The sequence below is a fragment of the Sturnira hondurensis genome, unplaced genomic scaffold (assembly GCF_014824575.4).
Source record: "Sturnira hondurensis isolate 20B ecotype Veracruz unplaced genomic scaffold, ASM1482457v3 Scaffold0015262, whole genome shotgun sequence".
Classification (NCBI taxonomy): Eukaryota; Metazoa; Chordata; class Mammalia; order Chiroptera; family Phyllostomidae; genus Sturnira; species Sturnira hondurensis.
The window spans coordinates 1,208,053-1,233,037 of NW_028087893.1; the positions used below are offsets into that span (position 1 = coordinate 1,208,053).

General features: G+C 42.4%; 1 protein-coding gene across 4 annotated transcripts in view; it reads right to left on the reverse strand.

The window, feature by feature from the left end:
* The window catches only part of UIMC1 (ubiquitin interaction motif containing 1), a 140,889-nt gene that overhangs the window by 33,281 nt on the left and 82,623 nt on the right, over positions 1 to 24,985 (reverse strand). For all 4 annotated transcript variants that reach the window (XM_037064440.1, XM_037064442.1, XM_037064441.1 and 1 more), the window contains one exon: positions 16,345 to 16,498. In XM_037064440.1, the coding sequence (XP_036920335.1) occupies positions 16,345 to 16,498 (154 nt within the window). The remainder of the gene's footprint in view (positions 1 to 16,344; positions 16,499 to 24,985) is intronic.

The window sequence follows — 24,985 nt, forward strand, 5'->3', positions numbered from 1 at the left end:
TCACACAAGAAGGGGGTTGCCATCGCAGGCAGTATAAATCTAGCAACTTGGTAAAAACTGATGGGTGGGTGAAAAAAATTTAGAAAGCACCTTTTAAAAAAATCTATTTTATTGATTATGCTTTTACAGTTGTCCCATTTGCCCCCCTTCACTTCCCTCCACCCTGCTCACCCCCTCCCACCCACATTCCCCTCCTTTAGTTCATGTCCATGGGTTGTACACATAAGTTCTTTGCCTTCTACATTTCCCATACTATTCTTACCCTCCCCCTGTCTATTTTCTACCTACCGTCTATGCTACTTATTCTCTGCACCTTTTCCCCCCTCTCTCCCCTTCCCACTCCCCTGTTGATAATAGAAAGCACCTTTGAAGCAAAAGGCAAATGTCTTACAAGGAACTCATATAAACTGGTAAGAAAAATACTAAGAAATCAATACTCGGGCAAAGTTCAGAGAACAATTCTTCAGAGAAGAAATACAAATCGGCTTTTATAAAAAGAAAGTAATTCCTACTTCACTAATAATCAAAGAAATACAAAGTATAATGAAATATCACTGATTACCATAAATATGCCATGCTTTTTAAAATGAGTATCTCAGTATTTGAAATGGTGTGATGAGAGGATCACTCACCTGTTAGTGAGAATTTAAATGAATATAACCTCCCAAAATGCAATCTGAAACTTTATACATATAATCCAGTGATTCCACTTTTAATAATCCCCTTTAAAGGAATAGCTTTTATCAGAAATTCAGACAATTTATACATTTCAAGGCTAACTTCTATTTTAGATGCATCTCTGTCATAGAAAAAAATGTTGAAAAACTCATGCTTGATACTAGGGAAACAACAAATTAAGACTCTGTCCTTTTTCTCACCACTCAGAAGGAGTCCCTTCCTCCTCAGTGAGCGGTTAGTGCTTCTGTTTAGCACTTCAACTGATCTGCAGCAAACTTAGCTGTGTCCAGGTCTGCTTGTCTCACTGAATTGTGAATTCCCTGAGCACAAATTTCAGGTCCTGTTCAGCTCTGTATCGTTATCTTTTACCACCTCTTGAGCAGCCCCAGCACCTAGCACAATACTTACTTCACTAATAGCAGGACACAAAAATTTACGTTAAGTTGAATCACTGTATAGAACCAATTAATCAATGACTTCAGAGATAGTTTAATTTTATACACACAAAGCCATTTGAACACACATAAAAGACAGGAGCAAACACAGTATTTATAACTGACCTAATCCTACCAACACTTAAACCCAATTCCACAAGATTATAGGAATAAGTATCAGATTGCATTTGAATGTGGTAGTAGTAGCAGTGGTAGTAGCTGTTGTTAGAATCTGAAAAAAAAAGAATCTGCAGTCACTCCCTTTTATCCTTTCTCTTTCTGCCTGCCTGGAACATGGATATAAGGTCTAGGGACACAGCAGTCATTTTGAGACCATGAGTCACGAAGCCACAGTGAAGGATCGTAGAGCCAGAAGAGAAAAGCCTAAGTTCTCGTTACATCACTAAGCCACTTTCTCACTCTAGACATCTTGTTATGTGAGGAAAAAAAACACTACATGTTAAGCCCATTGTCAATGGTGTTTTCTGTTATTGTGGTTGACAGAATTTTCTGATAAGACTGTGAAGGATTTTACATTACTTGTTCTGACTTATAAACAATACACACCCATCCACCTGATTATAGTGGCTAGACCAAGACTGGACACTTAATATCAAGTCAAGTCAATCAGTCTTTCTCCAGACTGACTCATGTGGTCTCCTTGACACTAAAGGCTAAAAGTCCATGGCTGCTGGTAGTCATTATGCCTGCCCCTTAAAAAAGTCTATCTGTTAAACAGAGACGAGTGGAGTTAAAAGATGGAGAGCAAGACACAAGCTCTGCCTGAAGCCTGTACCAGACTTCTCAATTATGTAAACTTTCTCTTTTTTTGCTTAAGGTTAGTTGAATTATATTTCCAAACAAGAGTCCTACATATTACAGTGGGGCAGACATACAAATAGTTATTTTACAGCTGGAAAACACTGTCCTATATTAACCCACTTAATTCAAGTTATATTTATTGTTCTCTAATCATCTTATATTTCCTTTCATACTGTCCACACTACAACCACATTGAACTGCTTGCTCTTTCCTATATGCTCTCCACATTTTTCTATTTATTTGATTTTTGCTTACTGTACTTTTACATTAACACCCTTCCTTCTCAATCTCTAATCACATTCCCTCTGAAACACCTCAAGATATGATCTATATGTCCCTTAGTAGACTTGACCTTGTAGTACAGTTATTCATGAGCATGTCTTATCTATCCAAATGCACTATAATCTCAGTGTGTTTGGATTTGTGTATCTCCCCATAAGTCAATGTCTCCCAAATCCATGTTTTTTCTATTAAACCTATGCTATTTCCCACAAGCACACAGTTAACACCTCAGTAGTTGGGTGTCAATAGCAATATACTTAATCTAATTGTTCTGGATATCACAACAGCCACACTGATACAAGTGAGAGAAGTAAATGGGGTACGAATTGCATTCAGGTAGGTAAACAGAGTGTATTAAAGAAAAACATCAATTTTGTGCAATTTAAGAAATGTCTTATGATTTCTGCTGAATCACCCAAGTCACGCCTATCATAAGCCTCAGTCCTTTTCTGTTAGATCAACCTGGCCACTTCCGCACCCTTACTCTCCCAGGAGCGGTCCAGGGAGAGGAAAACCTCTCCCAGCAGCACCCAGACTCTAAGCCACAGCCCTGTATGCAGGTCCAACGTGTGCACAGTTCATGCCTCCAGCTTCCCTAACTCTCCTACAATCTTTCTCACTGGCTGGTTCTTACCACTTTGATTATCAGACTGCCTTTCCCTGTCTTTCATCCATCCCTTAACTGTGCCTGGCTGACTGCTTATCCTTTACATATTAGCACACAGAAACACAGACTTCACAGAGACTACAAAGGCAATTACCATTTACTGTATACCTATTACAAGCTAGACAGTGCTAGGTACTTTATAAAGTGTCTGATTCTCATGGCAATCCTGAGGACATCAGATTAATTGTACAAACGAGGCACCTGATCCTCAAAAAGGTAAGGTAGTTTCTCAAGTACCACCCAGGTGACAGTATTCCAGCTCCACCTATATCCACAGCCCATGTTTCTTCCACTCTTATCATATTGCCAAAACTAAAGCACTGGCTGTTCTCCCAGCTTCCATCCTTGTTCCCACTCCCAACAATCTATTCACAGCAGCCAGAGTGATTCTTCACTCAAATACTAATTCATTCATTCTTTGCTCAAATCCCTCCAATAGTTCCTCTTTTGCTCAGAGTGAAAACTGAAGTCCTCACTATGGCCTAAAAGCCCTATTCACTTGTCCCCTCCTCAATTACCTGTCTGGTCTCATTGTTCACTTCTCCTTTAGTTACTCCACTCCAGCCACACTGGCTTTTGTTATTCCTCATACACACCAAGCCTGTGGGTCTTTGCACTTACTGTTCCATCTGCCTGTAATATCCTCTCCTCTCCACCTTGAAAAAGTCTTAGCTTATTCCTTCACTTCTTTTATGTGTCTTGCTCAAATGTCACCTTCTCAAGGGACCTTCCATGACCACCTATTTTTAAATTGCTAACTCCTGACCTCAGACTCTCTATTCACTGCCCTGTCCCCGCCTTTTAAAAATATATTTTATTGATTATACCATTACAGTTGTTCTATTCCCCCCTTCATTCCCCTCCACCCTGCACACCCTCTCCCCCACCATTGCCCCCTTTAGTTTATGACCACATGTCTCAAGTTCTTTAGATTCTATATTTCCCATACTATTCTTCCCCTACCCCCTATTTTTTACCTACCGTCTATGCTACTTATTTTCTGTACCTTCTCCTCCCTTCTCCTCCTCCTCCCACTCTCCTGTTGCTAACCCTCCATGTGTTCTTCATTTCTATGGTTCCACTCCTGATCTAGCTGTCCTCTTGGTTTGCTTTTGTTTTAGGTGTGGTTGTTAATAACTGTGAGTTTGCTGTCCTTTCACTGTTCATATTTTTCATCTTCTTTTTCTTAGATAAGTCCCTTTAACATTTCCTATAATAAGGGCTTGGTGATGATGAACTCCTTTAACTTGACCTTATCTGAGAGGCACTTTATCTGTCCTTCCATTCTAAATGAAAGCTTTGCTGGGTAGAGCAGTCTTGGATGTAGGTCTTTGGATTTCATGACTTGGAATACTTCCCTCCATCTCCTTCTTGCCTGCAAGGTCTCTTTTGAGAAATCAGCTGACAGTCTGATGGGCACTCCTTTGTAGGAGACTGTCCCCTTATCTCTTGCTGATTCTAGGATTCTCTCCTTCATTTTATCTTGGCTAATGTGATTATGATGTGCCTTGGTGTGTTCCTTCTTGGGTCCAACTTCTTTGGGACTCTCTGAGCTTCCTGGATTTCCTGAAAGTCTATTTCCTTTACCAGACTGGGGAAGTTCTCCTTTATTATTTGTTCAAATAAGTTTTCGACTCGTGGCTGTTTTTTTTCCCCTTCTGGTGCTCCTATAATTTGGATGTTGGAACGTTTAAAGATGTCCTAGAGGTTCCTAAGCCTCTCCTCATTTTTTTGAATTCTTATAACTTCACTGTTCTCTGTTTGGTCATTTCTTCCTTCTGGTCCACCCCCTTGATTTGAGTCCCAGTTTCCTTTCCATCACTATTGGTTTCCTGTGCATTTCCCTTCATTTCAATTAGTTTAGCCTTCATATATTCCTCTAATTTGTGGCTAAAATCAACCAGTTCTGTGAGCATCCTGATCACCCGTGTCTTGAATTTCGCATCTGAGAGGTTTGCTATTTCCTGGTCGCTTAGAGTTATTGGCTCTGGGGCTTTGAGTTCTTCCTGAGCCATATTTTGGTCTGTTCGTGCCTGTTATGTATGACGAGCAGAGCCTTAGGTGTTCACCAGGAGGGGCAATCCAGTTGCTGGGTTGTGACGCTGTATGTGAGGGCGGGGCCAAAGGAAAGCAATGACGGGCCCCCTCAGCTGCCTCCAGCCGCCACCAAGGGCCGCTCTCGATCCGTCCCACTGTCCTCGAATGTGCGACAGCAGTCTGCCCGCTACTGGGGGCTGCGCGGTCCGTCTCACTGCTCACTCCCCTGCTGGTTTATCTGTGCACAAATGTGTGACCACAGCCAGCCAGCCCGCTGCCTCACTGGGTCAGCCCGACACGGGGCTGCCTGGGCGCCTGGGGTCAGGGGATCTTTCTTGCCTGTCCCCACTTCGCTGCTGGCTCTGCCCCTCTTACCAGTCCGGTTGAACGGTTCGTTGTTGTCGGACTTCCATATAGTTCAAGTTCTCTGTTCTTTGGCTGCATCTTTGTTCTCCAAATCTTTGTTGTATTCAAACTTGGTTGTGGGAGAAGGCGCAGTGTTTCCACCTATGCCTCCATCTTGGTGAAGTCCCCCGCTTTCTTCTTTTCTCCAAAATACTTGACATACTGTTTACTGTCAGTATCCCACTGCTTGAATGTAAGCTCCTTGAGAACACAGACCTTGTATATTGTGTTTACTGTATCTGCTATTTAACAAGTACTTAATAAATATTTATTGAAGGAATAAATGGAGAGCCTTATTCTTCTTAGGTGTTTAAATAAAAATAGTCTTGAAGACATTTTCCAGAAAGCAAGGCAACCTGCCTTTGTCCTAGTCTAGATTAATTTACCAAATCCTCTCCCCTCAAACAATACTTTTAAAGGCCACTCTCTCTAATTTTTCCATAGTGTGAATAGATGGCCATGTCATTGAGCAATAGTGAGCAGACTGAGCCAAGTTAACCAGAGTGTAGTATTATTATCACATAAAACCTATAGCAAAATTAATCAGGCACATATTTAATGACATACATAATTGTTATTGTGCTACACGGTAACTAGGCATAAATGGTAGACACTTCATGTAAATGACTCTAATTATTATTATTTTTTTTTTACAGAGGCAAACCAAGCATGTCTAGGATCAGATGCAAAGAAAAACAGGAAGGGGGGAAAAGCTGGATACTTAACTCTGGGATGCCTCTCTCTTATTCCATACCCATAGGCATTGGGCTAATGGTTTTCCAGTCCGGGTTATGTACCTTTGAGAGCAACTCGCGGTTACTCCACAGTAAGAGAGGCTTCCTTTTACAGAAGGTAACAAAATTAGGCTGAGGGTCTGCTCTATCTCCAGACACCAAGCTGACAGGAACCAGAACAATCACTACTGTCCCTGGCAAGGATGACAGGGCTGGGCAAGCTGATAGTGAAACCAAATAGACCAGGTAGTGAAACCAAATAGGTAGGAAACTCATTGAGGACCCATGCCAGGCACACTAGTAGGTACTTTGCATAATTTTTCTAACTCCATCCCACCTGCAGCCCCCAATTCTGTCTTCAGGAAAGCAGGAGTAAGCAGAAGGGGACAGTTCCAGTGAGAACTCCCTCCGCCAAATTCCCTTACAGGGCTAAACTGGCACCAGAAAAGATAATTTAGGTGAGCAAGCTAACACTACTAGGAGATGCAGAGGAAGCTATTGTTTACCACCATTTCCCTTGCTTCCTGTCCTGTCTACCCCGTAACAGGACACAGGGCCCTCGACTTTCCTATGGGTTTATGAAAACCTACCCAGCCATTATAGAGCAGGCTAAGCCCGCCCTCTCTGAGACGTCACCACTACTCACTGCAGCTCCTCTTCTTCCTATTGCGCTTACTATCAAGAACATTCATTTTGTGTCACCCTGTAATTAATTTCTTAGTTAATGCATCTCTCCCCAGTGAAAAGCTCCTTAACTGCATAAATCTTGTCTTCAGCTTCTTTACCAACCCACATAAAGTTCAGCACAGTTAAAAAAAGTGTTCCACAAGTATCCAGATGAATTCAAGTTAAGTAGGAAGGCAGTAGGTGATAGCAAGGAATCAAATTTCTGATTTTAGGTAGATAAGCTGGAGTTGAAGGAAGTTTACTTCTAATTTTTAAAGATTTTATTTACTTATTTTCAGAGAGAGGGAGAGGCAAAAAAACATGGAGAGAAACACTGATGTGCAAGAGAAACACAGTTGGTTGTCTCTCGCATACCCCCAACCAGGGGCCCTGCCTGCGGCCCAGGCATGTGCCCTGACTGGGAATTGAGCCACCAACCATTTGGGTCATAGGCTGGTACTCAATCCACTGAGCCACACCAGCCAGGTCTGAACTAATTTTTAAAACAAATTTCCTTATGAAAAAGAAAGTGTGACTGTCATTCAGGATAGAGCACACAACTTTGGATGTAATCTGAGACACTTGGATCAGACCTACAAGAAACACAGTGCCAAAAATTTAAGACCTTCCAGTAACATCAGAAAACACACATCTATAACATCCAAAAGAGCCCTCAAGACCACAGTGCAAATCCCATTGGATAGTATTAGACAGGGTCACTGACTGACCTTTGGCCCAATGGAATAAAGAGAATCTGAAAGGCTTTCCCTGAATGGATGGTGATGCAAAACTGACTCTCCTTAGCCCAAACCTTATAGTGTCAGTTTCTCCAATTCATTGAGAACAACCCGGTTTTGTGGTAGAAATCTGCATTTGGTTTGAGAAAACTCAGAAACAAGCCAAATCAATGTCAACAGCAAGTATCTGGAGTTGTGAGTTACCAAACCACACCTCAGTTAAGGAAGAACAGGATTTTAAAAAATCAAATACTGACTTCCAGTCAAGATGACAGCACAGGTAAACATGGCTTGACTCTTTGGGCAACCACATCAAATTTACAACTAAAATATAGAACCACCATAACTCAGAATCATCACAAATTGAGTTGAATGGAAGTCTGATAACTACAGAATTAAAAAAACCATACTCACAGACTTCCGCCAAGGCAGAGGCATAGGTGGAAACACTGTGCCTTCTCCCACAACCAAGTTTGAATACAACAACAGTTTAGTAAACAAAGACACAGCCAAAGAACAGAGAACTTGAACTATATGGAAGTCCGACAACAACGAACCCTTTAACCGGGAGGTAAGAGGGGCGGAGCCAGCAGCAGAGCAGGGTCAGGCAGGAAAGATCCCCCGACCCAGGCACGCAGGCAGCCCGGACCCAGTCGGGGTGCGGGGCAGACTGACCGCAGTCACACATTCACACACAGTGAGACGGACTGCGCAGGCCCCAGCGGGCGAACCCAGTGGTGGAGGGCTGATGCGGTGGCACATTCGCGCGCAATGGGACAAAACGCGCGGGCCCGGGTGACGGCAGCTGATGAGACCCCCATTGCTCCTCTTTGACCCCGCCCCCACATACAGCATCACAACCCAGCAACTGGATTGCCCCTCCTGGTGAACACCTAAGGCTCCGCCCCCTCATACATAACAGGCACAAACAGACCAAAATATGGCTCAAGAAGAATTCAAAGCCCCAGAGCCAGTAACTCTAAGCAACCAAGAAATAGCCAGCCTCTCAGATGCACACTTCAAAACACTGGTCATTAGGATGCTCACAGAACTGGTTGATTATAGTCACAAATTAGAAGAACATATGAAGGCTAAACTAATTGAAATGAAGGGAAATGCACAGGAAACCAATAGTGATGGAAAGGAAACTGGGACTCAAATCAAGGGGGTGGACCAGAAGGAAGAAATGACCAAACAGAGAACAGTGAAGTTATAAGAATTCAAAAAAATGAGGAGAGGCTTAGGAACCTCCAGGACATCTTTAAACGTTCCAACATTCGAATTATAGGGGTACCAGAAGGGGGAAAGAAACAGCCACGAGTCGAAAACTTATTTGAACAAATAATAAAGGAGAACTTCCCCAGTCTGGTAAAGGAAATAGACTTCCAGGAAATCCAGGAAGCTCAGAGAGTCCCAAAGAAGTTGGACCCAAGAAGGAACACACCAAGGCACATCATAATCACATTAGCCAAGATAAAATGAAGGAGAGAATCCTAGAATCAGCAAGAGATAAGGGGACAGTCTCCTACAAAGGAGTTCCCATCAGACTGTCATCAGATTTCTCAAAAGAGACCTTACAGGCAAGAAGGGGCTGGAAAGAAGGATTCCAAGTCATGAAATCCAAAGACCTACAGCCAAGATTGCTTTGTCCAGCAAAGCTTTCATTTAGAATGGAAGGGCAGATAAAGTGCTTCTCAGATAAGGTCAAGTTCAAAGAGTTCATCATCACCAAGCCCTTGTTATATGAAATGCTAAAGGGACTTATCTAAGAAAAAGAAGATGAAAAATATTAACAGTAAAAGGACAGCAAAATGACAGTTATTAACAACCACACCTAAAACAAAAGCAAACCAAGAAGAGAGCTAGATCAGGAGTGGAACCATAGAAATGAAGAACACATGGAGGGTTAGCAACAGGGGAGTGGGAGGAGGAGAAGGGGGGAGAAGGTACAGAAAATAGCATAGACAGCAGGTAGAAAATAGGGGGTAGGGGAAGAATAGTATGGGAAATATAGAATCTAAAGAACTTGAGACACGTGGTTATAAACTAAAGGGGGGAGAATGTTGGGGGGGTGTGCAAGGTGGAGGGGAATGAAGGGGGGGAATAGAACAACTGTAATGGTATAATCAATAAAATATATATATTTTTAAAAAACCACGGGCCTGCGAACCACACGATCGCGGTTCGATTCCCAGTCAGGGCACATGCCTGGGTTGCAAACCAGTTCCCTGCAGGCTAACTACCAGCAGGGGATGCACAAAAAGGCAACCATACATTGATGTTTCTCTCCCTCTCTCCTTCCCCTCTAAAAATAAATAAATAAATAAAATCTTAAAAAAAAAAAAAAAACCATACTCATCCAGACAGGTAAGAGGGGCGCAGACGCAGAATGGGCTGATCCCTCACCCAAGTGTGGTGAATAAAAATTCAGGAGGGATATGTGGGAGGGAGGGAGGAGTCCCAGCCACACACCAGGCCCCCAAGCCCAGGATTTCAGAAATGTAAGTCCACACAACTTCTGGCTGCAAAAACCAGTGGGGATTTAGTTGGTGAAAGAAACTTGTGGAGCCCCAAACAGTTCCTCTTAAAGAACCTACACATGGACTCATGGACTCAGACTCACTCCCTCTGAGGTCCAGCACTGGGGTAACAGCTTGAAAGGTACCAGTAGGTATAGAGGAAGAAATTGAAGTGTATCAGGGGAAGCAGAAGCCACTGTCCCTTTTCTAAACCCTCCCCACACAGAGCCAGTAGACTGGTGCCATATCTGAGATTACATCAACCTGGTTAACACTGTTCGACTCACCTTGGAGAGCCCCAGAGGCTCTGCCCCACTCAACTTTCAGGCCCACCGAAGCTGCTTTCCCATTTGAATGGCCGGTCTCCATATGAAGCTGCTTCACACCTTCCTAAATCCTCTCAAACAAGCAACAGCTGGACTCAGTAACCTCCAGACCCAGCACAAGCAGCAGCCATCTCAGATTGCTTTATAGCTCAGGTAGGTGCTCTCAACAAAACACAGGTGGGGGCTGACCTTGGCCTGCACCACCTGGGAAACCCCAGGGCCTGCAGACATAGTGGACAGTTATCGACCACCACAGTGGAGCACCACCACCTGCCCCTGCACAGCTTATCTTCCATAAAGGGTGGAGGTTGGTGGTCAGTGGTCACAGCCAATCCTTACAGCTGACTGGCCTGGGTAAATCCCTCCCATTGACCTGCCAACAGCAATCAAGGCTCAACTACAAGAGGAGGGAGTACTTAGCCCACACAAAAAGGTATACTTCAAGTACCCAGCTTGGATGATAGGGGAGGCTGTGCCACTGGACCCTACAGGATACCTACTACCTTAGGCCACAGTACCAAGACGGAATCAAAGCAGCTATACCTAATACATATTAAAAAACATCGGGAGGCTGCCAAAAATGAGGAGACACAGAAACATAGCCCAGGACTTCCAGCCAAGATGGAGGCATAGGTAGACACACTGTGCCTCCTTGCACAACCAAAAGAAGGAAAACAACAATTTAAAAACAAAAACAAGAACTGTTAGAAAATTGAACTGTATGGAAGTTCAACAACCAAAGATTGAAGAAAGCACACTCATCCAGACCAGTAGGAGTAGGGGAGATGGGTGTGCAGAGAGGACTCACCACTAGGCGGTGGCTGGAAGATCCAGGCAGGCAAGGAGGCAGCTGGCGGACCCAGTGCCAGATTGTGGAGCAGGGCGAGCAAGGCTGCAGCTGGCTGGCAAGGCTGCAGCAGTGGCTGGTGGAGTGGGTGGTCCCACATTTGCACACAGAAAAACTGGGAGGAACAATTGGGGACCAAAACAGACCACACAACCCAGAGCTCCAGCACAACCAGAGGCCCCAGTGCAGGGGAATAAAACCTCAAACCTTTGACTGAAAACATCTGTGGGGGTTGAGGCAGCAGCGGGAGAGACTCCCAGCCTCACAGGAGAGCTCATTGGAGTAATCCTCAGGGCTCTAGAATGTACACAAGCCAACCCACCAGGGCATCAGCACCAGAAGGGCCCAATGTGCTTGTGGGAAGCAGGGGAAGTGACTGAAAGCTGGCAGAGAGTGGAGCAAGTGCCATTGTTTCTTCTCGGATTCCTTCCCCACATACAGCCTCACGACGCAGCAACATGGGTTACCCCATCCAGGTGAACACCTAAGTCTTCACCCCTCACAACAGGCGCATCAAGACAAAAAAACAAATGGACCAAATGAAAGAACAGATCAAAGCACTAGAAAAAATACAACTAAGCGATGAGATAGCCAACCTATCAGATGCAAGTTCAAAACACTGGTAATCAGGATGCTCACAGAATTGGTTGAATTCAGTTGCAATTTAGACCAAAAAAAATGAAGGCTATGCTAAGTGAAATGAAGGAAAATGTACAGGTAACCAATAGTGATGGGAAGGAAACTTCCTTCACTCCCAATAGTGAGGGGATTGAAGGGGAGAAAATGGGACAACTATAATAGCATAATCAATAAAACATATTTTTAAAAATAAAAATAAAGTCTTTTAAAAAATAATAAAAATAAATTTAAAAGACCACATCCTTGGGTAATAATTTCTTAAAAAGAGAAATAATAAATAAAATATAGCTGGAAAAAAAAGAAGAAACAGCCCAAATGAAAGATCAAAACCCCAGAAAAAGAGCTAATGAAAATGTAGATTACCAATCTATCAGACTCAGAGTTCAAAATGCTGGTTATAAGGGTGCTCAAGTAATTTAGTGAGGACCTCAACAACATAAAAGAGATCCAGTCAGAAACGAAGGATTCATTAATTGAAATAAAGAACAATCTACAGGGAAACAATAGTAGAGTGGATGAAGCCAAGAATCAAATCAATGATTTGGAATATAAGGAAGCAAAAAACCACCAGTGAGAACAAGAAGAAAAAAGAACCCTAAAAAACAAGGACAGTGTAAGCAGCCTCTGGGGGCAACTTCAAGCATTCCAACACTGGCATCATAAGGGTGCCAGAGGAGAAGAGAAATAGCAAGAAATTGGAAATCTATCTGAAAAACAATGAAAGAAATCTTCCCTAATTTGGTGAAGGAAACAGACATGCAAGTCCAGGAAGCACAGAGTCCCAAAGAAGATGGATGCAAAGAGGCCCACTCCAAGACACATCATAATTAATATGCCAAAGGTTAAAGATAAAGAGAGGATCTTAAAAGCAGCAAGAGAAAAGTAGTTAATTACATACAGGGGATTTCCCCTAAGACTGTCAGCTCATTTCTCTAAAGAAACTTTGCAAGCTAGAAGGAATTGGCAAGAAATACCATATTTTGCCACAGGTATAATGTGTAAAATAGGCATCCATGTTCTTGATGCAAACTTTCAGGAAAAAAACCTTTCATTTTAATTTTTATTTCAATTTTTTAATTTATATTTAGAAACAAAATTGATTTCATATTCCAGGGTGATGTTTTGCATACAGATATCATTATTACTATCTAGAGTTGTAGTTCTAATGCATAAGCATAAATAAAAGAACTAAGAACATTTATATAGATACAGAATTAGTACAACCCATGTATAATGCACACCCTTATCTTTCCCTAAAAAATTTGGGTCAAAAAAGTGAACATTATAGATGGCAAAATATGGTATTCCAAGTTATGAAAAGCAAGGACCTATGGCCAACTATCATTTAGAATCAAGAACCTACAGCCAAGATCGCTCTACCCAGCCAAGCTATCATTTAGAATCAAACAGCAGATAAAGAGCTTCCCAGACAAGAAAAAACTAAAGAAGTTCATCTCACTAAACCATCATTATATGAATGGTTAAAGGGACTTATTTAAGAAAAAGAACATTGAAATTGTGCACAATAAATAAAATGGGAAAAAATACATCTCTATCAACAATTGAATCTTGTCCTGGCCGGTATAGCTCAGTGGATTGAGTACATGCCTGCGAACCAAAGAGTCGCCAGTTCGATTCCCAGTCAGGGCACATGCCTGGGTTGCCGGCCAGATCCCCAGTGGGGTGCGTGTGAGAAGCAACCACACATTAATATTTCTCTCTCTTTCTCCTTCGCTTTCCCTCTCTCTAAAAATAAATAAAATCTTTAAAAAAACAATTGAATCTAAAAAGGAAACTTAGCAAACAAGAAGAACAGAGCCAGAATCACGGATACAGAGAGTGTTTTGATGATTTCCAGGTGGGAGGGAGGTGTGGGGGAAAGGGGTGAAGATGTGAGGAGAAGATGTAAGCAGATTAAGAGGTACAAATAGGTAGTTAGAGAACAGCCATCAGATGTAAAATATAATATAGGAAATGGAGTAGCCAAAGAACTTATACACATGACCCATAAGCATGAATAAGGGTAGGGGGGATTGCCTGAGGGAGTGGTAAGTGCTGGGTGGAAAGGTATATAAAGGAGGGAAAATTACGACAACTGTAATAGCATAATCAATAAAATATAATTTTTAAAAAATAAACTTAAAAAGGCAAACATATAGCTTAAAGATGTCTGACCACAGTAAATAGCTTCCTGTTTGAGCACACACTGCCCAAGCCCAGTCTGGAAGGTATCAGTAGGAGCTGCTCTATACTACTCCTTACCTAATAACTCTGACCAGAAGAAGGTCATCTACTCCTAGAGCTCAAGGGGCAGCCAATTTCTCAAACTCACTGATTTCTGGACCTCAGTGCTGAGCGGGCTGTTGACTCAGACAAGGAATAACACCACTTAGGGGAGCATGTTCAGTGAGACACACGGACAGTCTCTTCCTTCTCTGGTCACCAGATGCCCAACCCAGAATTCTTTCAGTCACTGGAACTCTCTTCTAAAAATGAGACTAAAGAATGACATCAAATTAAAGCTGCATCTAAAATCCTAGTCCTTTAATGTTCTTCTTGTAAAGACATTGATGGCCCTGGCCGGGCGGCTCAGTTAACTAGAGCATTGTCTCATACACCAAAAGGTTGCAGGTTCAATTCCCACTCAGGGCACACATCTAGGTTGTGGATTCAACTCTCTCCCTTCTCTCTCTCTAAAAATCAATAAATATATCCTCAAGTGAGAATTTTTAAAAAGCTGATGACCAGATTTAGGTCTTCACCTTTCACTGTATTTAAAAGACTACAATCTTATTAATAAAGATCCTTAAAAATGATGACAAAATCTTTGCCCAAGTAATTTCACTACTAGGAGTAGTAATAGCAGCTAAAAGTTCTTAAGTACTTACTATGTGGTAGGCACCGTGCTAAGCACTTTCCTTAAAATTGCTCATTTAACCTCACAAAAACTAAAAAAAGTCATTACTATCACTAGACAGATGAAGAAAGGGAAGCCTGGAAACTGGCACTGGCCACACACTCTAGTGGGCGACAGAGGTGGGACTCAGTCTCAGATGGGCCCCCACACCAGGAATGCATCCTTGGGAAATAGCCCCAAAGTACAGCAACATCTTAAGGCGTAAGAGGCTCAGTGCCATGTGCATGACAATTTGAAGCATTCTAAATACACAACAGTTAAGTAAATGGAGGCAATTCAAATTACAAAATATTACATAGGCATTAAAAATATTTTTATATCTAACTTTTAGTTACTCATGAAGGAAATTTATGCTATTAGTAGAGAAAGCAAAATACAAAACTTCACACACAGACCTGAACTATATAAAAGTTACCTGCACATGGAAAGATCTAAATTCACTGTTATATAAAAAAGACAAGTTGCACAATAATATATACATAGCATGGTCCCACTTATGTGGATAGGACCTGACTCTCTTTAAATGTAAGCCATTATTATTATTATTATTATTACTACGGTGGACATGTACTACTTTTCAATCAGGAAAAAAATCAATAAATTTATTTAAATCATAAGTTTTCATATTTTCCTTATTTAAGAAATAAGAAGTATATTGCTTCAGGAAAATTAAATAGCATATCTTTCTTTCCCAGAAATATTAACTTCTAAAGTAGCTCACAATTTCAGATTAAATACCTCTAACTTCTGGGAATCGAGCAGCACTGAGGAAAACACTGCACTGCCACCAATCATCTCAAGTATGGTTACATTGGGCATGTTGGACCACAGAAAACTGTACTGACAGTATTATGCATAGAACTCAAAGTCACAGACAGAAAAGCAAGGCTGTGGTGGAACCTCAGGGGCCCCTCTCACTCACACTGGGGTTTGGTGCACTCTTCAAGAGACAAGCAACTGCTGCAGGGCGACACAGCAAAAACATGTAGGACACAAATGGGGATTAGAAATGTTTGTCAACTGCTGTCTTCAGGTAGAATTTACTTACACACATACACACAGAAACCTACAAGGTGCTTTTTAAAAAAGATCTTTAATTTATTTTTAGGAAGAGGGGAAGGGAGGGAGAAAGAGAGGAAGAAACATCAATGTGCAGCTGCCTCTCACACGCCCCCTATCGGGGACCTGGCCCACTACCCAGGCATGTCCCCTGACTGGGAATTGAACCAGCAGCAACTCTTTGGTTCAAAGGCCAGCACCCAATCCACTGAGGACAAGGGATTTATTTTTAATTGAAAACGGGAAACTCTAGAACTTAGTTCCTCAAGTTCCATACAAGTATCAATATTTAAACACGTAAGTTGAAATGCAAATTCCATGGCACTGTCATAAATGTCAGCCTAACTATGGCAAAAAGAGGCTGCAATATTGAAAGATAAAAGATTTTCCCTTCCCCTTCTCCTCTGGTATGTACTACAAAATGACATACCTGCCAAAGTAATAAAGAACATGAAAAGTAATAAAGAATTAATTAGATAGAAAACAAATAAACAAAAAACCCTGTAACTTTGAAGAACTGTCTCTTTTTCCTGTACTGTACGAAATTACAAAACCGTCACACAGTTAGTCCTTACCTGTATCTTGCCCCACCAGCCCATTGCAGTACATGGCATGTCGCTCAATCTTCGTGGGTGGGAAGCCTTGGTCACATAGTGGGCAGGATACCTTGGTACTGGATGGGAAGGTAGAAATAGGTATTTCCTTCTCAGCATCTTCCCTGTTACCAACCTGAAGAATATGACGAACAGCAATTGTTAACAGCTTTTTTATAACAGGAAATTATAATATAATTTCCCCCCAAAGAACTACAAGAAACTCTATCTACACTTCATTTGCTATTAAAGAGAAAACTCCAGTCAGCTTGCATGAGGACTGGACTGAGGATTGAGAGATACAATGACACACTTAATACTTACTCGGTGCCTGCCCACTATTTGCTAAGTACTCTGCATGTAAAATTCATTTGATCCTCATAGCAGTCTAACAAAGGTATTAACATACCCCTTTGACACATGAGAAAAGCATTGTCCAAAACAGTAAAGCAACCTGCCCACAGTTACAGGTCAAGGAAGTGGCAGAGCTCCAAACACTGCAGACATCCTTCTCTGTGCTGCTGCAGGTCCCTGTCCTCCTGGCGTCAGTACGCTGTGCCTGCAGTATTCCTACAGTCTACACAGCAACAGCACCTTAAAAACACTCTCCCAACCTCACAAAAGGACTGCGATGTTGTACTTGACTTGAGACATATATAAGGAGTTAGAAAACAAAAGAGCTTTAAGCAAAAGCAGGATGACTAAAATTTAAGAATCTAGGTCTCAGCTTACACCAGTGAAATACACCATCTCTTGTGTTTTATTTATGACTTTTGGATTGAAAGCAGGTATACAACTAAGACCCAAATATTCAAGAAGTCCAAAGAAAAGTCATTAAGACAATTCTGCCAAAGCCACTCTTATACCATCTCTCCCCTGTTCCTCTCACTGTTCCACAGTCATCATTTTTCCGACAGTTGCAGTGCCTCTCAGGGGCAGTTTTGTTTTACCTTTACGGGTCAAAACAGAGAACTCCGCAGTGATTAATTCAACAGTATGCGTGAGCACTGCAGCACTCCTGCCCAACAGTCGCTCAGAAGGACGGTGCGTCCTACCCAATCAAAGTGAAACTGTCCTGCACAGTCACTGCTTCAATTTCAGAGCAAGGAGCACCTGGGCTGTCATTATGCCTTACTACAGGGAAAAAAATAGACCATCTTCTGCTACAAGAAAACAGGACCAAAACTGCAATGAGTGGATAATCTGAGCTCTGAGCAAACTGGGTTTGGGGATGGTTTTTTGTCTCTTAAGTTTAGGACATCCCTGAAATCTACTACTTGTGAAAGTGACCCAGCAGAGAGGGAAACAGGCCATCTAAATACCAAGTCAAACAGTTTCTACAACTGCCAGAAAATGCTGTTTTCAACACACATGCCTCGTACTTAAAAAGACATACTCTGAACAGGGGAAAAAAGAAAGATGAGGAAGGGACTAACAGTGGCTGAGTTCCTACACTATGCCAGGCCTGGCCAAGCATGTTCTGTATCCATCCCTCTCAATAACCCAACTAGTCAAGGTCTCACTAGCTCCAGTATTACAGAAAAGGAAACTGATGGTGTAGCTCAGTGCATTGAGCACGGGCCTACAAACCACACGATCGCGGTTCGATTCCCAGTCAGGGCACATGAGCCTGGGTTGCAGGCCAGTTCCCAGCAGGGGACTCACAAGAGGCAACCATACATTGATATTCTTCTCCTTCCCTTCCCCTCTAAATATAAATAAATAAAATCTAAAAAAAAGGAAACTAAGCCTTGGAAAGGCGAAGTAACCTACTGATCACAAAGTTAGCAAGTAGGCAATCTAGACTTAAGGCCTGTATGGTATCAACCCTTCAGCATTTCCACTCCACCACGGTGTGGCAAAAGCAAAAGGCATCTCCTCCCACTTTATTCTTCCTGGTAGCTGGCTCTGCCGGGTATTGGGAGACTATATGGTTCTATTATTCTTCTATAGGAGGTGGGGCCTAGAAGTTCTAGGTGTTATTTATTCCAAACTTAGTTAATGAGCTTCTTACATATCCAGGTTCTTCTGTTCATAAATTTTACAATGAAAAGTCATCTTGTGCATGCAAGGACATCTGAGCAGAGGGGGAAAAATCAAATATACCCAATAATTTGCAAGTAGTTTTGAGTTACTGAAAGTTAGTGTCTTGGCCTTCTGAAGTTCACTAAATGCAGAAATATTGTATAACATGAATGTCACAGTGCTCACGCCCAGCTCTATAAAATGCAGAAAATGTACCTTCAACTATCAATGTATTCAAGAGAGAGCAATCTATTACTGTCTTATTGTAAAGACAAAAAGCACTTCCAAACACACTCATAGGCAACTCAGAAGGTTTCTGAATGTTCTTTTTTTTTTTTTAAGATTTTATTTATTTATTTATTTTTAGAGGGGAAGGAGAGAGGGAGAGAAACATCAACGTATGGTTGCCTTTCGTGCGTCCCCTGCTGGGAGTTGGCCTGCAGGGAACCGGCCTGCAACCCAGGCATGTGCCCTGACTGGGAATCGAACCACGATCCTCTGGTTCGCAGGCCCGCGCTCAATCCACTGAGCTACGCCAGCCAGGGCCTGAATGTTCTTATATTAAAATAAAATATTTTCCCAACTCCATTAAATGGTTGATTTAAATATTAACTATAATGGAGGAACCTCAGGGAAAAAAAACACAAGCAAAGCATCTTTTATCAGGACCATGCACTCAGGGACTAAGTCTCTGCAGAACGGCTTACACTTCTTATAAAATACTGTACAGCCATTTCTCAAGAAAGGCAGCTGGACACCAAATCTTGACCTCTTAAATGTCTCTTACCTTCTGGTCTCAAAAGAAACTTCACCTCAAGAAATGGAACCCAAGAAAATAAAAGTGCACCCTACAAACCACTCCCTCTCCCACTGCCTGCCGTGTGACTGAGAAAGCCGTCTGTTTAGCTATTTTCCCTTTGACCACAGGTCCCTTAACACAATGTATTTAAAAAGCGATGGACTAAACCAGCTATTTGATTTTGAATAACATCTATGAACTCTTCTGAAAACTGATCATCTGAGATTCCATCTAAGGGAAACTCCCCTAAGGGTAAGATACTCAGAAAACATTATTTCCAAAAGAACCCGACCACTCAGGAAATCACATGAAGAGGGATTACAGTTCTGCCCATGGGTACTCCAAATACTCAACTACTGTCAAGCAATTTGCTGCCATTAGTAAGGTGATATCACTGAACAAGTGCAAATACATTACGAAGCAGTAAAATAACAACTAGTTCCACGTGCATACTTCTGCCAAATCTCTACTAGTCTTCATCTAATTTAATCCTCAGAAAAACCCAGCGGATATCTCCACTGTACATATGAGAAACTGAAATTTGGAAAAGCATTCCCCTTTGGTGATCTCCTAATGCCCTAAGCATCTCTCTATCATTATATTTCTCAGACCACATTATAATTATAATTTTCTGTTTATATATCTGTCTCCTCCCTTAGGCAGGGCTCTTTGAAAACATGGACTGTTTTTTTCTTATTTAACTTTATGTCTCATGAGTCCAAAACAATGACTGAATTCAGTATACTAATTATAAGTATCTGCGAAATAAATGACTAAAATGACTAATTAAAGAATTTGTGCAGCCCTGGTCAGTGTGGCCCAGATTGTTGGAGCACTGTCCTGTACCAGAAGGTTATGGGTTTGATTCCTGGTCAGGGCACATACCTAGGTTGCAGGTTCAATCCCTGATCTGGGCATGTGTCAGAAGCAACTAGGCAATGTTTCTCTTTCTCTCCCTTTCTCTCTCTCTAAAAGCAGTGAAGAAAAAAATGTCCTGGGGTGAGGACAAAAAAAGATAATTTGTACAAAGTCACCAAGTTAAGTGGAGGGACTGGTATGCAAAGTCACATCTTCTAATTTCAATGCTCAATGCTCAAGTGACACTTGCACTATACATACAACTTACTAATAAACAAGAAATCCCAGCACAAATGATCCTATACAGAGATCCCAAGGGCAAGGGTACATACTCATTATACTATCTTTGTGTACATAAAATGTACAGATCCCATCTTTCTTTTTTTTTTAAAGATTTATTTATTCATCTTTAGAGGGGAAGGGAAGGAGAGAAGGAGAGAAATATCAATGTATGGTTCTCTCGTGAGTCCCCTGCTGGGAACTGGCCTGCGACCCAGGCATGTGCCCTGACTGGGAATCGAACCGCAATCGTGTTGTTCAAAGGCCCGCGGGCAATCCACTGAGCTACACCAGCCAGGGCTTCCATCTTTCTAGTAAGTGACTTATATAACTAGGAAGTGATTACTCAACGACTTAAACACTGCAGTATCTCCAATTTCTTTTAATGAAAACTTCTAAGACTACAGACATCCACGGATATCAGCAAACAGCAATTCAAAAGGAGGACATTCAATGCAAGAAAGACCATACAATTCCATTTGATGTGCATGCAATGCTGCAGACGTATGCACTGTAAATTCTAGTGAGTGTTCATGCCCTTTACCCCAAACAAAGAACAGCCTCCTTTGCAGTCATGCATGGGTAAAAAACCGGGTCCAAGGAACCAAAGGCTTGCAGAGCTTCTCCTACACATTGAGATGACTGTGTTAATAACACTCTGTTCCCCCTTTCTCCATTTAGAAGGTTCTGGTCCCTCATTAGGAAAAGGACCTGCGGCCATTCTGACATTCTCTCACAGGTTCTGTCCTCAGTTGCTCTGTGCTGCAGGGAGTGTCATCGTCTTTTCTGTCACCACTGGCATCAGGGAATCTGGGTCTGTCAGCTGTGACAGATCAGGTTCCAGGGAACCAAGCAGTGTGCATGATTCATGAAAGCAGCATTTCTACCCAGTTACCTGCAGTGCAGATAATAGGGAGGGGATCTAACTTCAACTGTACAAACTGTTTTTTAAAAAGCCCAGAATATAAAAAGGAATAAGAGAATGAATCCCTTTTAAGGTCCTCAGAACAAGATAGTATAAACAAATGTAACCCAAACCTTTATTTCCACAGAAATACTAGTTTAATTCTCAGGCTGTTTTCACAACAGATTTTAAAGACTTTAAATTCTTTTAGAAAAAAATTCTTGCCCTGGCCGGTGTGGCTCAGTGGATTGAGCATAAGCCTGTGAGCCAAAAGGCTGTTGGTTTGATTCCCAGGGTACATGCCTGGGTTGTGGGCCAGGTCCCCAGTGGGGACACACAGAGGCAACCAGTAGATGTTTCCCTCCCCCACCCTCTCTAAAAATAAATAAAATCTTTAAAAAAAAATTCTTGTTTTGTAATTGTTTTATCAGACTCAAATATGAAAAATAAACATTGAGAATCTTCAACAGAAGCATGAATTTGGGCTTCCGATCAAGATGGTAGCATAGGAAAACATGGTACTTACCTCTGCCCACAATATACTGAAATTACAACTAAATTGAAGAATAAGCATCATTCAAAGCCAACTGAAATCTAGCTGAATAGAAGTCCTACAACTAGCAATTTAAAAAAGAAGCCACATCACCATGGCTGGTGTAGCTCAATGAATTGAGCACTGGCCTGCAAACCACAGGGTTGTTGGTTTGATTCCCAGTCAGGGCACATGCCTGGGTTACAGGCCAGGTCCCCAGTAGAGGGTACATGAGAGGCAACCACACACTGATTTCTCTCCCTCTCGTTCTCCCTCCCTTCCACTGTCTACTTAAAAAAATAAAAAATAAAAAATAAACCACATCAAGACAGGCAGAAAGGGTAGAGATGCAGAACAGGCTGCTCCCACACCCACATGTGGCAGATAAAAATCAGGAGGGCTATCTCAGCAGTGGATGTCTCACTTGAGGATCAAGGGGCCCCAGCCCTACACCAGGCCCCCAAGCCCAAGGTTCCAGTGCTGAGAAGAGAATTCATCCAAACTTCTGGCTGTAAAAATCAGTGGGAATTGAGGCTGAGTGAGACAGAGGGCTCTGGAATCCCAGGCAGTTCCTCTTAAAGGGCCTGCGCACAGACTTATTTTGACTCACCCCCTCTGAGCTCCAGCACTGGGATAGCAGCTCAAAAAGCACAAGGACATATGGAGAAAAACTGAAATGTCAGGCATCAGGGCAGGGGGTAAGGGACAACTTTCTTCCAGACAGAAAGGTTTATAGAGGCCACCGTTTCTTTTCTGAGAATCCTCACCACAGACCTGGCAGGTGGGCGCCATATCTGGGTCTCCACCAATCTGGCTATCACTGCTTGCCCCACCCTGATGATTCCCTGAGATCCTGCCACCCAAAGGGCCCACCCAAGCTGTTTCCCAGTGTCTTTTACATACAAATGGCCTGTGTTGGCTCACACTTCAGACTTTCCTAAAATCTCTCAAACAAGCAGCATCTGGCCTCAGAGAGTCCCATACCTCTCGCTAAGTGGTCCCAGGCCCGGCACTAGCAGCAGCCGACCATGATGTGCAGATTAGCCTCTCCTGGGCACCTCTAAGCCCAGCACAAGTAGATGTTTTGTAGCTCAAGCTGAGTGGCCCTTGGCAGAATACTGGGAGTGGCTGATCTTGGATGCACCTCCCTGGAGGCCCCGAAGTCAACATACCAGTTAGACAGCTTCAGACCACATCAAAACACTGCCCAACAATCTCCACATCGACACACCCAGAGCGCAGATTCAGTGGACACCAGAGCGCTGCAGAAGTGAGTCCTGCTTTGTGGGGTGGGCCCCTGCGCAGCTGATCCTCCCATAGTGGTTGTAGCCCATCCTTGCAGGGGACTGGCTTAGGAGTAAATCCCTCTCACAGACAGGCCACCTGCAATCAAGGCTCAACTACAATGGGAGGGTGTACACAGCCTACATGGTGGTGGGGAGAAGGGAGCCTGCAACTGGAGTGCCTAGCTTCAGTGATCAGGGAAGGCTGTGCCACTGTCACTGGACTCTACAGGACACCTACTATATCAGGCCACTCTGCCAAGCCTGGGAGATGAAGCAGCTCTACCTAATACATAGAAACAAATGCAGGGAGGCTGCTAAAATAAGACAAACATCTAAAAAGAAAAGAACAAAACTCTAGAAAAAGAGCTAAACAAAACAGAGACAAGCAATCTACCAGAAGCAGAGTTCAAAACACCAGCTATAAGCATGCTCAATGAACTGAGGGGAAGAATAGTTGAACTTAAGAGAAAACTTCAACAACATAAAAAAGGACATGGAAACCATAAATAAGAACCAATCAGAAATGAAGAATACACTAACTGAAATGAAGACTAATTTACAGGAAATCAACACCAGTTGAGTAGATGGAGCTGAGAATCAAATCAGTGATTTGGAATATTAGGAAACAAGACAGAAAGGGAAAAAAATATTTTTTAAAAATGAGGATAACCCTGGCTGGTGTAGCTCAGTGGATTGAGCGCGGGCCTGCGAACCAGAGGATCGTGGTTCGATTCCCAGTCAGGGCACATGTCTGGGTTGCAGGCCAGTTCCCGGCAGGGGGCATACGATACATTGTGTGTCCTCGGCAGGGGCAACCATACATTGATATTTCTCTCCTTCTCTCCTTCCCTTCCCCTCTAAAGATAAATAAATAAAATATAAAAAAAAAAATGAGGATAATGTAAGGAGCCTCTGGGACAACTTCAAGCATTCCAACATTCACATCATGGGGGTGTCAGAAGGTGAGAGAGAGAAAGGAATTGAAAACCTATTTGAAAAAATGACAGAAAACTTCCCTACCTAACCTGGTGAAAGAAGTAGACCAGAGTCCCAAACATGATGAACCCAAAGAGGCCCACACCAAGATATACCACAATTAAAATGCTAAAGGTTAAAGAGAGAATCTTAAAAGCAGCAAGAGAAAGACAGTTACCTACCTACAAGGGAGCTCCCATAAATCGTCAGCTGATTTCTCAACAGAAACTTTGCACACTAGAGAGGGACTGGCAAGAAATATTCAGAGTGATAAAAAGCAAGGACCTACAACCAACATTACTCTACCCAGTAAAGCTACCATTTAAAATGGAAGGGCAAATAAAGTGCTTCCCAGACAAGAAAAAGCTAGAGTTCATTACCACCAAACCAGTATTACATGAAATGTTAAAGGGTTTTCTTTAAGAAGAAAAATATTTAAAATACGAAGAATACAATGGCAATAAATACATATCTATCAACAAATGAATCTAAAAAACAAGACAAAATAAATGAACAAGCAGAACAGAAACAGACTCATGGAGAGAATGTTTTGATGGTTGCCAGATGGGGAGGAGGGTTGGAGGGATGAATGAAAAAGGTGAAGCGACTGAGAAGTACAAATTGGTAGTTACGGAACAGTCATAGGGATGGAAAGTACAGCACAGGGAATGTAGTCAAGAGTATTCTAAATCACAGGTGGCAAACACAAGGCCTGTGGGCCAAATCCGGCCCTCTGCCTTGTTTTATCCTGCCCCGCACCTTGTTTCTACCCTGCACCCAGCTCTCGCTTAACTGTTAGGGAGTAGTTACATGTATATAGTCCTAAAATTATATTCAGCCCTTTGAAGGCAACCAGGAGGCTGATATGACCCTACAGGAAAATGAGTTTGACACCCCTTCTCTAATAGCTATTTATGGTGTCAGATGGGTACTAGACTTACCAGGATGATCACTAAGTAAAGTTT